At 39.0% G+C, this 13,629-nt stretch overlaps 1 protein-coding gene across 4 annotated transcripts in view; it reads left to right on the forward strand.

Moving 5' to 3' along the window:
* Positions 1-13,629, forward strand: part of TPD52L1 (TPD52 like 1) — a 111,749-nt gene that overhangs the window by 86,765 nt on the left and 11,355 nt on the right. For all 4 annotated transcript variants that reach the window (XM_008007162.3, XM_008007165.3, XM_008007167.3 and 1 more), the window contains exon 4: positions 11,018-11,119. In XM_008007162.3, coding sequence (XP_008005353.2) covers positions 11,018-11,119 — 102 coding nt within the window. The remainder of the gene's footprint in view (positions 1-11,017; positions 11,120-13,629) is intronic.

Consider the following 13,629-nt stretch of genomic DNA (forward strand, 5'->3'; position numbering starts at 1 on the left):
GTTTGTGCAAGGTCTGCTAGGGGAAGGGAGGGGAGAGACTCATATTCCCTCCTGGGACTGGAAATAGAACTGGCAACTTCAAGGAAGGCTTCTAGCCTCTTCCCACAGAGGATAATGTCTACTTTGTGTTTTTCCATGTTTGAAAAACTAATAGGTTTTATAGCCAGCTAGTCTACTTAATGTAAAGCATTTTGTTGGATGAATAGCCCAGATTTATTCCCTGGGGTTATGGAGTTTAGAGTCTAGTTAGGAAGACAGAGTTTGAGTTTTGTTGTTGCTGTTGTTTGTTTACTCGACAAAATCATGGACACGGAGGATAGAAAGGATTTGGAGAACAGATCAACAGTGGTTTGCAGGTGGATGATGAAAGAAATAGAACCAAGTGTGATGTCTAGGCCTTTGACTTGGGCTACTGAGTGTTGGAACTGTTTACGAGCATTGTGGTTAGGCTAATGGTTGCTTGGGTTGAAATCTAGGCCTTGCTGCATTCATAAAGTGAGATCATCTTAATACCGATCCCATAGGTAGTGAAGATTCAGTAAGTTAATGTTTGTAAAGCCTGCAGGAGAGCATCTGACTCTTTGCAGGCATGCAGTGATTATTTGCTGCTGTGAGAAAGATTGAGAAACAAGTCTGGAGGAGAGGCCCAATAATTCGTTTTGGCTCCATAAAGTCTGAAATGCCCGATAGATAAACAGATTTATAGACTGAGAGGACAACTCAGTGGAAAAGTTTAACGCAGAGATGGACATTTGGGACTCATCTGCATATAGATAACATTGAAAACTAGATGACTAGATGAGATTTCCTTGGGGATTACTTAATAAATACAAATGGTCATGAACTCACTAACCTTTAGGAGTGAAGTGAACTTTCCTTCGTAGGGAAGAACCAATCCCCATCTTTAGGAGGAGGCATAAGTCTATCAACCTTATAATTTGGAGAAAGGGTCTGTCTCCAACCTTTTCTTCTTGGTTGCTGAGGGAAGGCAGTAGATCTTAATCACATATTTGGAGGAGCAATAAAATCTGTATCCCTCTGAATTAATTAAACCCCTGCTCTTAGTGCTGTTCATGATACCCATTCCAGGACAAAATCTACACCTCATATGATGAAAAATTTGACTTGAAGAAATGATGAACTATAATCAGTTTAGGTTGGGTAGAATTAGATTTCAAAGCAGTAAAAAAAATTTTAGTTGTCAGAGGATGTGTGTGATTCCCAGAGGCAATACTTTGCATACTGATTAAGCAATCATGACCTATTTAGTTTGATTTATAATGAAAAGAAAATCTATGGTATGTTAATGAAAGATCTTGGCATATTTCAGTCTGCAGTAAGATTCAAACCGAAATAGGCCTTGATAAGCAGGAATAATTACACAGCAGACTGAAATTATCTCCTTTACAGAAAGATTCCAGGAATACAGGAACAGGTCAAGGGATCATCGGTATCCAGGGTTTCTTGTTGCTGTCATTCTTGTCATAGATTTTACTTGCCTAGATTTGTGTCTAAGAACATACAAAAAAGTCCTCCCCATTTTTTGATTTTCTGCTGCCTTTTTATGTTGTCATTAGACTTCAAGGAGACATGAGAGAGGTGGGTGACTTTGGGGTAAAGGAGGAGAAATCCAATCTCTTCTGTAGGCAGAAGTAGAATCAGGAAATGCAACTTTATGGTGGGCTATTCAAAGCAGTGGGCTTCATTTATTCAACAAGTGTTCTGCTTTCTAACCCATGAAATCCCCCCACTAATAAACCCCTCTGAATTGTGCCACAATCTAAATGGTAAGTCGACAGAGGGCAGAGGTTTTGGAAAGGAATTTAAACTATTCTATCTTTTTGAAAGCTTAATAACTTTATCTTATATAAAGAGGACTAAAAGCCTCACATTCAGCATTTTTAAAATGCACAGTGCTCAAAAATTGAAGGTTAGTTTATGATTTATTTACTCTTTGATTTTGTGCTTCTAAGACTTCCAGGCCATTATGGTCAAGAATTCTTATTATCTCTTTTTACGAGGGAGCCTGGTTGTAGCGCTATTGAGTTCAGGAGTGCCAGTGAAGATTAAAGACCTAATTTTAAAAGATGTACATACCCGGTCTCTCACATGGTTGTTCATTCTTTTTACCTTCAGGCTTTCATCTTATTACACAAGGCAGGAAGTAGATTCTTTTTTTCTAGATTCAAGTAGTAAATTTATGTTCTGATAACATATTTAGGGAGCCGTTGGAATAAAATAATCCTAAATGAATTTTTTTGTATCTTTGGTGAAATGTGCATATTCAACCATTAAAGGAATACTCTCTTTTAAATCTCATAAGAGGAAATATATTCGTGGTATAAAATACCTTCTTCTAAAAAGATGAACTTTTTATTTCTTCTAGTTGTTTGTAGAAAAATGCTTTAAGTCAAAACAATTTAGAAAACAACATGCTTTCTCCTTTTGATTATTAATACTGATGTTCAAATTAGTAAAACATGTCAAGTGGATTTTGCATGCAAAGTCAACAGAATGCTTTTTATTTGGCTTGCAGGGACCCTTACCTCACACTACTGAAGATCCCCGGTTGGCGTGCTGGCCAAACAGCTAACCTGTCCTTGCCAATAAATGCTATCCATTCCAGCTAAATTGAGTATCTGAAAAGTAAAGTCCACTTTCCTGTTGACTTTCTTTGAAAAACAGGAAGTTTATGTGTACTCAAAACCAAACATCTCTCAGTAAACAGTCTTAAATGACTTAATGCATATGAGGTGCTCTATAAACATTAGCTGCCATTGCTTTCAAAAACATGAGCTGCTATTGCCACTGCTGCCAAAGAAAGGCAAATGTTTAACTATGAAAGTAATGGCAGCTAATGTTCAGCCCTAGACCAGATTTGACCCTTTCAGAAGTGCAGGTCCCTACAGCGGTGTTGTTTGCTGGAATGGCTTTAGAACACACAGGGGCAGATTTCTCTTCACTCACCTGAAAGCTTCCGTTGTTCTCTTGAGTTAGAAGCTTCACACTGGAAACTCCTGATTCTGCTCCTCTAGCTGAAGTGAGGACAGGCACACAACACAGACTCGAAGCATATACTTTCAACGTTTCTGCCACCTAATGCACAACTGACAGCAACTCAAAGATATCTTACACATTCATGCTTTTACGTAAGGAAAACGTATTGTTCTTCTGCTTTATCAATTGTGTAAGTCAGCAATGGTGAACCTACATTTAGCTTAAAGTAAGAGAGCTAGCAATCTGAAATGCTAAATACTATTTGTATTTAAATTACAAGATTGTCAAGTCAATCAGGGTATTAGTATTTAAGTTGTTTTTCATTATTTGAATATTATAGCACATACTTCTATATGATAGGGTTGAAAAACAATCTTAAGTATTAAAAATGTGCCACATTCCATGGCATAATAAAATGCAATACATCATCGAGGGCTGTGGCTCACACTTATAATCCTAGCCCTTCAGGAGGCCGAGGTGAGAGAATTGCTTGAGCTCACGAGTTCAAGATCAGCCTGGGCAGCATGGTGAAACCCTGTCTTTACAAAAAATGCAAAAAATTAGCCAGGTACGGTGGCATGTGCCTGTAGTCCCAGCTACTTAGGGGGCTGAACTGGGAGGATTGCTTAAGCCCAGGAGATGGAGGCTGCAGTGAGCCGTGTTCACACCACTGCACTACAGCCTGGGTGACCAAGTGATACCCTGTCTACAAAAAAAATAAAATAAAACAATAATAATAATAATAATAATAATAAAGCACCAACTTCTTTGGGCGGATAGGAGGGTTTTTGGTTTTTTTTTTTCCCAAGACTCAGACTCCTAACTTCTGGATGGGGATCTACATTACTCAGGCAATTTTAAGATCAAGTTCAATCAGGATGCAGCATAACGTTACAGGGCCTGTCCAATACATAACTCCTGAGGCACTATTTGCTTAGACCAGGCATGTCCAATATCTGGGCTTCCTTGGGCCACACATAAAATACACTAAAGATAGCTGATGAACTAAAAAGAAAAAAAAGTTGCAAAAAAAAAAAAAAAATCTCATAATGATTTAAGAAAGTTTATGAATTTGTGTTGGGCTGCATTCAAAGCTGTCCTGGGCCACATGAGACCTACAGGCCACAGGTGGGACAAGCTTGGCTTAGGCTATAGTGTGAGTGGTGCTCCTCGGTGCTTTTAAGTCTTGGAGCCCAATGGCCTATTTCTCTTGGGGTCTCTGGTTACCGTGTTCTTGGAAATCGTTTCCCTACATATAACCCTTTCTCACTGTTTACCCCTTTTGAAATTTCTTTCAATTGTTGATTTCCAAGGAATGTATATAAAATAGCAACTAACTGTTTTCAAGAAATGTGATGGTTAGCTGGGCTCAGTGGTGCTTGCCTCTAATCCCAGCTGCTGGGGAGGCTGAGGAAGAAGGTTTTCCAGAGTCTAGGAATTTGAGGCCAGCTTGGATAACATAGTGAGATCCCAAGTCTATACATATATATAAAAGGAATATGATGTTTAGCTTAGGGAAGAGGTGTAAAAATGTGGGGGAAAAAATGTGCATTTCAGCATTCTTGAAATGCAATATTGTTTCTCTCTCTGAACACTGGTGCTATAGAAAGCTGACCCAACTCACCTTTAAATGTCGATCATCTTCAAGGCAACAAGATATTTTAATGGAAAGCAGGCACCCTGGACGAGGCCCTAGACTTACCTGTGTCACTAAGAGTCACATAACTCTTTTGGGCCTCAGTTTCATCATCTGTAATCTGAAGGAATTCGGCTCCAATGCCCTTCAGATTAAACATTAAATAATTACTGGAAATAAGGAGTCCTAAAATCTTTAACACTGCATTAAAGTACCTGTAGAGCTGAATTTTAACTATAAAATTTCACATAGAAATAGACTTGCATTTTTCATGGTGGGGACATAAATAATATTAATCCACACTAAAGTAATCAGATCACTGCACAGGCTCACCTCCCATTTTGCTATAGAAATGTGTTTAAAACACAACGTAGCTATCACCTATTTTCAATATATACTTCTCTCTAGCTAGCTATATTTAAATTATGCATTAAATTCATATTGTCACACACACCAAGAAAAGTGTTTTAAAAATCATATCTTAATTCAAAATATTCTCAAATATATAAAGTTAAACTACATGGAAAAGCTTAAAAGAAAATTAAATATTGGGTCTAATTGTAAGAATTATTGAAGAAATGTGGAACCAACACAAGAATGAATTCTCTAACTAGTACCCAACTTCATGCAAAAGCCACAGATACTGCAGACTATTTATTTACTTTTCCCTTGAGTCACCTTTCAGGCCACACAGAGTCAGTGGCAGGTGGTTGCTCAATAGACTTTCTTCCTTTCCTCCACCCTTCCCTGGTTTCCTTTTTACCGTTATCACTCCCTTCTCCCTAGGGCTCAGTCCATTTTGTAGGCACCAAGTGGCCAAGGCCCCAGGGACCTCTGGCCTTGATTGGACAGAAAGAGGTTGCTTTTACAGTCTTCCCAAGGGTGCAGGCTTAAGTCTTTTTAATTCTTCAAAATGGGACATTTAAAATATAGCACAGGCCGGGCACGGTGGCTCAAGCCTGTAATACCAGCACTTTGGGAGGCCAAGACCGGCAGACCACAAGGTCAGGAGATTGAGACCATCCTGGCTAACACGGTGAAACCCCGTCTCTACTTAAAAAAAATAAAAAAAACTAGCCGGGCAAGGTAGCGGGCGCCGGTAGTCCCAGCTACTCGGGTAGGCTGAGGCAGGAGAATGGCGTGAACGCGGGAGGCGGAGCTTGCAGTGAGCTGAGATCCGGCCACTGCACTCCAGCCTGGGCTACAGAGCGAGACTCCGTTTCAAATAAATAAATAAATAAATAAATAAATAAATAAATAAATAAATAAATAAAAATAAAGTATAGTACAACCCTTTTCGTGCCATATTTTATGGCATCACAAAGCTGAACAGCTAGAGCAGAGGCCCTAAGGTAGGAGGTCTTGATTTTTAGATAACCTGATGACTGTGTGCCTGGGTGATGATCTTTTTGTGAATAATTTCACAGGAGTTCTTTGAGCTTCTTGTATTTGGTTGTCTAGATCTCTAGCAAGGCCAGGGAAGTTTTCCCCAATTATTTCTTCAAATACATTTTCCAAACTAAAATTGTTCTTCTTCCTCAGAAACAGCAATTATTCTTAGATTTGGCCATTTAACATAATCCCAAATTTCTTGGAGGCTTTGTTCATTTTTGTTTTCTTTGTCTTTGTTGGATTGTGTTAATTTGAAAACCTTGTCTTTGACCTCTAAAGTTCTTTTTTCTACTTGTTCTAGTCTATTGTTGAAACTTTCCACTGCATTTTTTATTTCCCTAAGCAAATCTTTCATTTCCAGAAGTTATGATTGTTTTTTCCTTATGAAAAATTTTTTTATTGATGTCCTGTATTTTTTTTTATGTTTCTTTAAATTAGTTTTCAGCCAACTTACCTTTCTCTGGTATGTCCTTGAGTAGCACAGTAATCAGCCTTCTGAATTCTTTATCTGGCAATTCAGAGATTTCTTCTTGGTTTGGATCTATTCCTTGGGAGCTAGTGTGACCTTTCATGGGTGTTATAGAACCCTGGTTTGTTATATTACTAGAATTACTTTTCTGGTTTCTTCTCATTTGGATAGGCTATTTCTTAAAATTGTTCTTGAATTTATTTTTGCTTGAATTTTTTTAAACTTAAATTTATTTTTTCCCACTTAAGGATTAGACTTTAATGTTTATTTTAGCCTAATTTAATTCTTGGTGCTTGTAGGGGTGAAGACTCTGTATGAGATCCTTAGTTACAGAAAGTTTTTTTGTGAGCTAGCTTTCCCTTATGCTGTTTGTAGTCATTACATTCTTGGTGTGTGGGCAAGTTCACTGCCTCTTATGGAGTTGGAATGGCAGGTATCTCTTGAAGCTTATCTCGTTCTCTCATGGTGTACCCTTCATTTATTTATTTAACTTTTTTCCCACTGTTTTATTTACTGAGTTGATGATTCAGGCTTTAGGCTACTAAGAGAGGTATCCCTGGTTAGGCACTGGTTGTGGCTAAGGCAGGTGGGTAGGTGTAATACCTGATGGGTAATACCCAGCCTTGATGAAGGTGCCTAGAGGAGCTCTCAATTAGATGTGCTGAGGTTTTATCAGGGTGAAGAGTGGGAGCTACCTCAGCTCTCCTACCAGGTCAGCAGGAAAGCTACTCACCTCATAGCCTCATTCCTGTCCCAGTGTTCTGGCTATTCAGATCAGACAGGCGCCTCTTTTCATCTATGGAAATGTTGATGTTCCAAGTAGGGAGGAATTGTGACTTTGCCTCTCATGCAGGCCTGAATCTGGGGTGTGTTCCTCCTGTGGGGTTGCACTCACCCTGGATTCTTCCAGAAAGGCTGTCTATAGGTGCCTCCATTCCTCTGGGGGAAGTCCAGCTGTGTCTACAGTAGAGTGCCGGGGGTAACAAGGACCCCTTCTTCAAGTCCCTACAATCACAGAGGCTGCCTGCCATTTGGGGTAGAGGTGCAGACTTTCCCTACTGTGCCCAGCACTGCAATTGTGTCTATGCTATGAGAAACTTCCCACCAGTGGAAAGATCTGGAACTCAAGGCCTGTTGTTCACATTCTTTTGTTCCATAGGGTGATCCTCTGATGTAGTGCTCACCCCCTTCCCTTAGAAATGGGACATCCTGAGAGCTGGGCTGCAGTGATTGTTATTTCTCTTCTTAGTCTAACTGCCCAGCAGGACTACCAGGCTCCAGGCTGGTGCTGGCAAATGTCTGCAAAGAGTCCTGTGATATGACCAGTCTTCAGGTCTCCCAGCTGTGGATACCAGTACTTGCTCTGGTGGAGGTGGCAAGGGAGTGAAGTAGACTCTGTGAGAATCCTTGGTTGTAGATAGGTTTAATGTGCCGGCTTTCTCAGATGCTGGTTATGCTAGCAGTGAAGTTGTCATGTGGACAGACTCAGGACCTCTGCTTAGCCAGGATGTTACAGGCAGCAGTATTAGCTGTTCTTTTCTTCTTCCTGGGATCAGGGTTATTCTGTCACGAGTTGCAGTAATGGCCTGAGTTGGTCCGCCTCCAGCCAGGAGGTGGTGTTTTCAAGAAGGCACCAGCTGCAGCAGTAACAGTAGGATTTAAGCTTGCCCTAAAGTGTCCAAGAGAGATATTCTGGTTTCTCAGGAGATAGGTGAGTCCATAAAGCTCTCAAGAGTTTATGTCTTCTGTGTTCTGCTACCAGGACAGGTAGAGAAATACCATCAAGTGGGGGCAGGGATAGACTCTCCTTGAGCGGGTCAGACTCTCCTTGGGTGGGGCTTGCTGCAGCCACTGTTGGGGGTTGGGAGGTGTGGTTCTCAGGCCAATGAGGTTACGTTCCAAAGGGGATTATGGCTGCCTCTGCTGTGTCATATAGTTCATCAGGGAAGTGGCAGATACCTGGTAGCAAAAGGCCTCACCAGCACCCACGCAGTTGGCGAGGCCAGTCTCACTCCTGCAGTGAGTTTCCATCCAGGCCGTCTGTCTGCGCACACTGAACTCAGACCTGCCCCAGGCCATAGGCTTCCCTGCTGAGAAAGCAAGCACAGCTTTCAGGCCGCACCCTTCCCTGTCTGCCCACAGTGTTGGTAGCTCCTGCACTCTTATCTGCAGCAGTTTCCAGTCACCCCCCAGATTCTGCTTAAGAAAGTTCATGCCCAGTGGAAATTATTATAAAATTCAGTTGGAAACTTCTTTCCCCCCATGACCCCTCCTTAATTCCACTGGCTGCCTTCCTTGAGGCGCTCTGTGAGATACGGTTATATATATTCCCTGGGCTCAAGCTAGAGAGACTGGAGTGCCTATAAGGCTTTTCCCATTGCTGCTACTGCTATATTTCACCCAGATACCTAAATCCGTGCCAGCTCTAAGTTAGGTTAAATCCTTCTCCTGTGATCTGGATTTTCAGATTCCCTAGTGGAGATGTGGGTTCAGAGGCAGGTTTTCTCCTCTCACACTGTAGGAACTCAGTTTTTCACCTGTCTCTCAGAATTTGCAGCAGTGTGCCACTCCTTTCAAAGGATCTGTGAATTCTTTTGGTGTTCCTGTTAAGTTCCTGTGGTGCTTCTTGGAGCAAAAGTTCATGATGTGAGTCTCCACACATTGTTCTGTCTGAGCAAGTGCAAGATGCACGTTAGCCTATCTGCCTCCTATCTGCCATCTTCCTCTTGTCTCCTTGATGATGATATTTGATTTCATGTACAAACTGCCTGAAATTCCATGGTTTCATGTAGTCAAAAAATGTTTTTCCAAAATTAAAACCCAAAATCATGTAGCAACATGTAAAAATGAAATTTAATTTGAATCAGCTGATATTTTTTGGACCTTCACAGAAAAAAAATAAATTAAGCAAACTTCCTCAAAGCTGTTCATTTCTTTCATCTTGTCTCATTTGCTGTTTGACCCAGTGCCATCTGGCATCCACATTCCTTGTTCTCCTCACACAGTCCCCTCCAGAGACACAAATTACACCCTAGTCACCAGATTCTTCTTTGACCTTATTCCCCTCGGTCTTTTCATTTTTGATAGGAAATGTCTGTTTAGTAAATGAACATTTGGTTTTATGATCTAGTTAATGTATGTCTTTCATACTTCCTAAAAAAACAGGCATTGTGTTAATAAATAACATATAATGCTAACAATATTATAGACAGATTCCATCCTGCTGACAAAAAGAATACCACATTTATAAAGTTATTTCTGTCCTAGGGAAGACCAAGGCACATATTTTAAAACATTCACTAGAGCCTGAGATCATACTTAGGACTGGATGACTTGTGGGAGATGGAAGGGGGTGGAGGGAAAAGGGCAGTTCCTACACAGCTGATTTCATAGGGTATAATGTTTTCTTACAGGTACCATATGCATGCAAGTGTAACAGGGTTTTGGAAGAACTTACCTGGGAGCAGCATAAATCAGAAGAAGACAGCATATGCATTTTAAGATTTGAGTTTATTTTTTTAATGTGTATAAAAATTTTGCTGATGTACTATTATTCCTCAAGTTATGTACCTTTTATTTCCCACTTTAATAACCAACTCAGAAATTTCAAATTTCTCAGCCCTATAGGTAGCACCATTGTCCTTCTTGTCATGATGCTCACATCCTCAGGACAATCTTTTGTCTTGCTCTAATTTGTCACTTACCATCTCCTGTTGAATCTATCCATTTGATCCCTGTAATCCATCATACCTCTTTCTTTTCCTAGTGCCACTGCTCCCAGTTTAGAGTCACAAAAGGTTGTCCCTTTTGATATCACCCACTCGTTCATCTACTTTTTATTGAGCTTCTCCTTTATCCCTTTGTCAGAGACTAGGGACACAAAGATGAATGGCTTCCTTGCCCTCAAGTAGTCAAGTCTAGTGTGACATAAGCTTATCAACAAATATTCACAGCACTATATTCCTAAAACTGTTTTGGAAAAAAGTCACTATATCATCTTCAGATGATGTGCTTTTATTATTCCCAGCTATAAATACTAGAAAAGTAACCTAAATAACTAGCTGTAGTTTGCCTTTTTCTGGGTTTTCTTTTACCCAAATTAACAGTATAAGCTTAGATGTCCCTTCAAAACCTAAACCTGCATTCTCTAATTTCTGTGTCACCTTTGGTGCCTAGAGCTTTCATTGACAAGTGTCTGTTTTAGAACTAATACACTTCAAGAACAACATTCTGCTCTCTGGGCAGTTCCGTTATTTGTCATGAAAGATCTGCACATTCAGATGTGTATTTGTATTTGTATCTGTATATACTTCCTAAATTCAGATTTAATGGTCTGACTTTCCTTCTGATGAACAGCCGCCAACCCGTCATCCCCAGACAATGAATGGAAACAGTTGGTTCTGTGGATCTTCTTCCTAAATCTATTGAGGAAAGAACGTTTTCAAAGTAAGGAGTGAGAAGGAAGATGAATTGTTTATGGGAGATCATGATATAAAAACCATGTTGTTCTGTTTTACTTCTAGCTACAAGAAAACACATGAAACCCTGAGTCACGCAGGGCAGAAGGCAACTGCAGCTTTCAGCAATGTTGGAACAGCCATCAGCAAGAAGTTCGGAGACATGAGGTACTGTGGGAAAATACCATGGGAACAGTGCTAAGCCCTTGGCTTTCCGTTTGAAGGGAGCACTAGCGATTAGCTGGTCATCTCAGCATATGTATTTTTTTTTATTTTAATGGATAAAAATGTTGAGACTCTGTCTCAAAAAAAAAAAAAAAGAAGGAAAAGCTTTGACACAGAGGCAAATATCTTTCTATCTTTACATTTATAGATATATCCTTATAAATTATATTATTAAATTTTATTCACTTCAAAAATTGCTGGACTGTCCACAATATTCATTCACTATTTTAACAATTAGGCATTCACAAGGACATGTGCATGAATCTGAGTACATTGTTTTATCTTCATTTTTACTAATGCCACAATAATAGAAAGTAATTGAAATTCTTCAGAAGCAGGTGTGATAAACAGGTAAACCTTCTGGATTATTCATTACCCCTAATTTTATTACAGATAAAATTTGTAATAATTTTAATGGCATTATAACATTTATCTAAACAAAATTAAATAATCCTTTAAAATAGGAAACACTCTGTGTATATATATATAACTCTCCTGTTATACCCAAGAAAACATATTTTCTCATGTTTATAAAACTGATTCTCTTCATACTGTGTTGAAATCTTTCCCTTGAACCCTGGGAACTCCAGCATGATACTGCTAACTAGAATAGTGCCTCTGCATCTTTAGGAGACCTTACAAACACCTCTGAAGCTTGCTTAAAATACGTATTCTTAGGTTGCACCTCTCAGAGGTTGTGCTCAGTAAGTCTGGGGTGGAGTCTAGGAATCTGCATTTATAACAAGCTTCCGAATAATCTGACCTCAGAGGGTCAATTTATGAGGAAGACAGACATAACTTAGTTCACCTGTACGTGGGTTCTCACTAATAAAATGGAGATAAGAATAACAATGTCATTGGACTATTACAAAAGTAGCAGAAGAAACACTGACATGTATTATGCACTCAAAAAAATAGCAGTTTTTTATCTTTAAATGACCTGCTTGGTTACAAGATGGTAAAAATTAGGGAGAGGACATTAACAGGAGCCCACTGTATTTCATAAATTGTTTTTCTCAATCGTGAAGAATGAAGCATATGCAATATGTTGACATTCATATTCAAACACTAATTGGGTATAATGTCAAGGCTGTATTGACTGCCTTTCCTCCTGTTTCAATGTGGCTTTGTATAGTATAGTGGATGGCCTATTTTCCAGGACTTCCAAACTTTCCATTTGTTATTACCCTATGTAAAGGATACAAAATGTTCATTATACACTGTGGCTAAAAATATTGGAAAATATAGTCTCTGTTGCTAGATAATCAAATGCAATCCTGAAATATTTTGAAGAGTTTGAAAATTTCAGAGCTTTATTTTCATAATATTTTATGTGTATATTTCTCTCAAACTATATCTAACACTTGTATATAAATGAGAATAACTCTCTGTGAAAGCAACAAGTTTTACAAAGATTTTTACTTTTAAATTATGCCAAAACAAGTAATATACATAAAAGTCATTTTAAAAGTGTTTAAGCTTAATTTAATAAAAGCCCTTAAATGAGAAAAATTAGTAAGCTTTGATTTTTTGTTCAAAAACTAATGTGACAATTTGTAAATATGGGGGATATGTTAAAATTTGGTCACAGACCTTTTATTTTAAACTTCTTTTTGTTTAAAAGTGTCCTATTAGTCTACATTTTTATTAGTTATGTTATAACATTTTTGTGCATTCTGATAACAAATTTCTGAATTTATTCAAAAACATCACCAGCAAAATTCAGATACCTTGGAAGAAAAACAGCACCTCTCAGTTTTTCTTTAAAATTACTACAAATTAATATTTACAGATTTTGTAAAACCTAGAATTTGGACCTTTTAATAGCTGGGGAAAAAAAAGCATTATGTTAGGATTTAATTTGTATGTTTTGTAAAAATTAGTTGTATTTTTCTGAGCTAAGTAAGATTCTCATTTTAACCTGATTGTCATGGAATTTTCCACTCCCTTTCTCCATCCATAAAGTAACATTGTTAATACCCACTTAACCAAATATTTCCTGTAAAGTTAAAATGAGGTCACACTTAGGAAAGTACTCTGAAGAAATCCAAGTGGTTGGAATCATTTTTCTAATAGCATTGGCATCTTCTGGGATCTTCTCAATTAATTTGTTCAAACTGTGATCCAGTGGGGACAAAATGTTTGGGGAAGGCATGTCATTTTATTACAGTGCAATCAATGTTATATACTTATAGGAATAACAGTTAGAAGCAAAACCTGAGTTGGTAAAATGATTTGTCAGAGACATTAAAAAGTGTAATCAAGAGCGGTAAATGAAGCTACCCCGTCTCTGCCCTGGGGCCCTTGGAAGGGGACCACCAAGGGCAGTGCGGTGTTTCCCCGCCTACTATTTGCTAACTCTGCTCCTGCTCTTCTCTCCTGTGCTTCCTGGCTGCAGGTCTCACTCCATCGGGTAAGCGCCACGGGGCTGCATGTGGGGCTCTGCCCACTGC

Source organism: Chlorocebus sabaeus, chromosome 13 (assembly GCF_047675955.1).
Source record: "Chlorocebus sabaeus isolate Y175 chromosome 13, mChlSab1.0.hap1, whole genome shotgun sequence".
Taxonomy (NCBI): domain Eukaryota; kingdom Metazoa; phylum Chordata; class Mammalia; order Primates; family Cercopithecidae; genus Chlorocebus; species Chlorocebus sabaeus.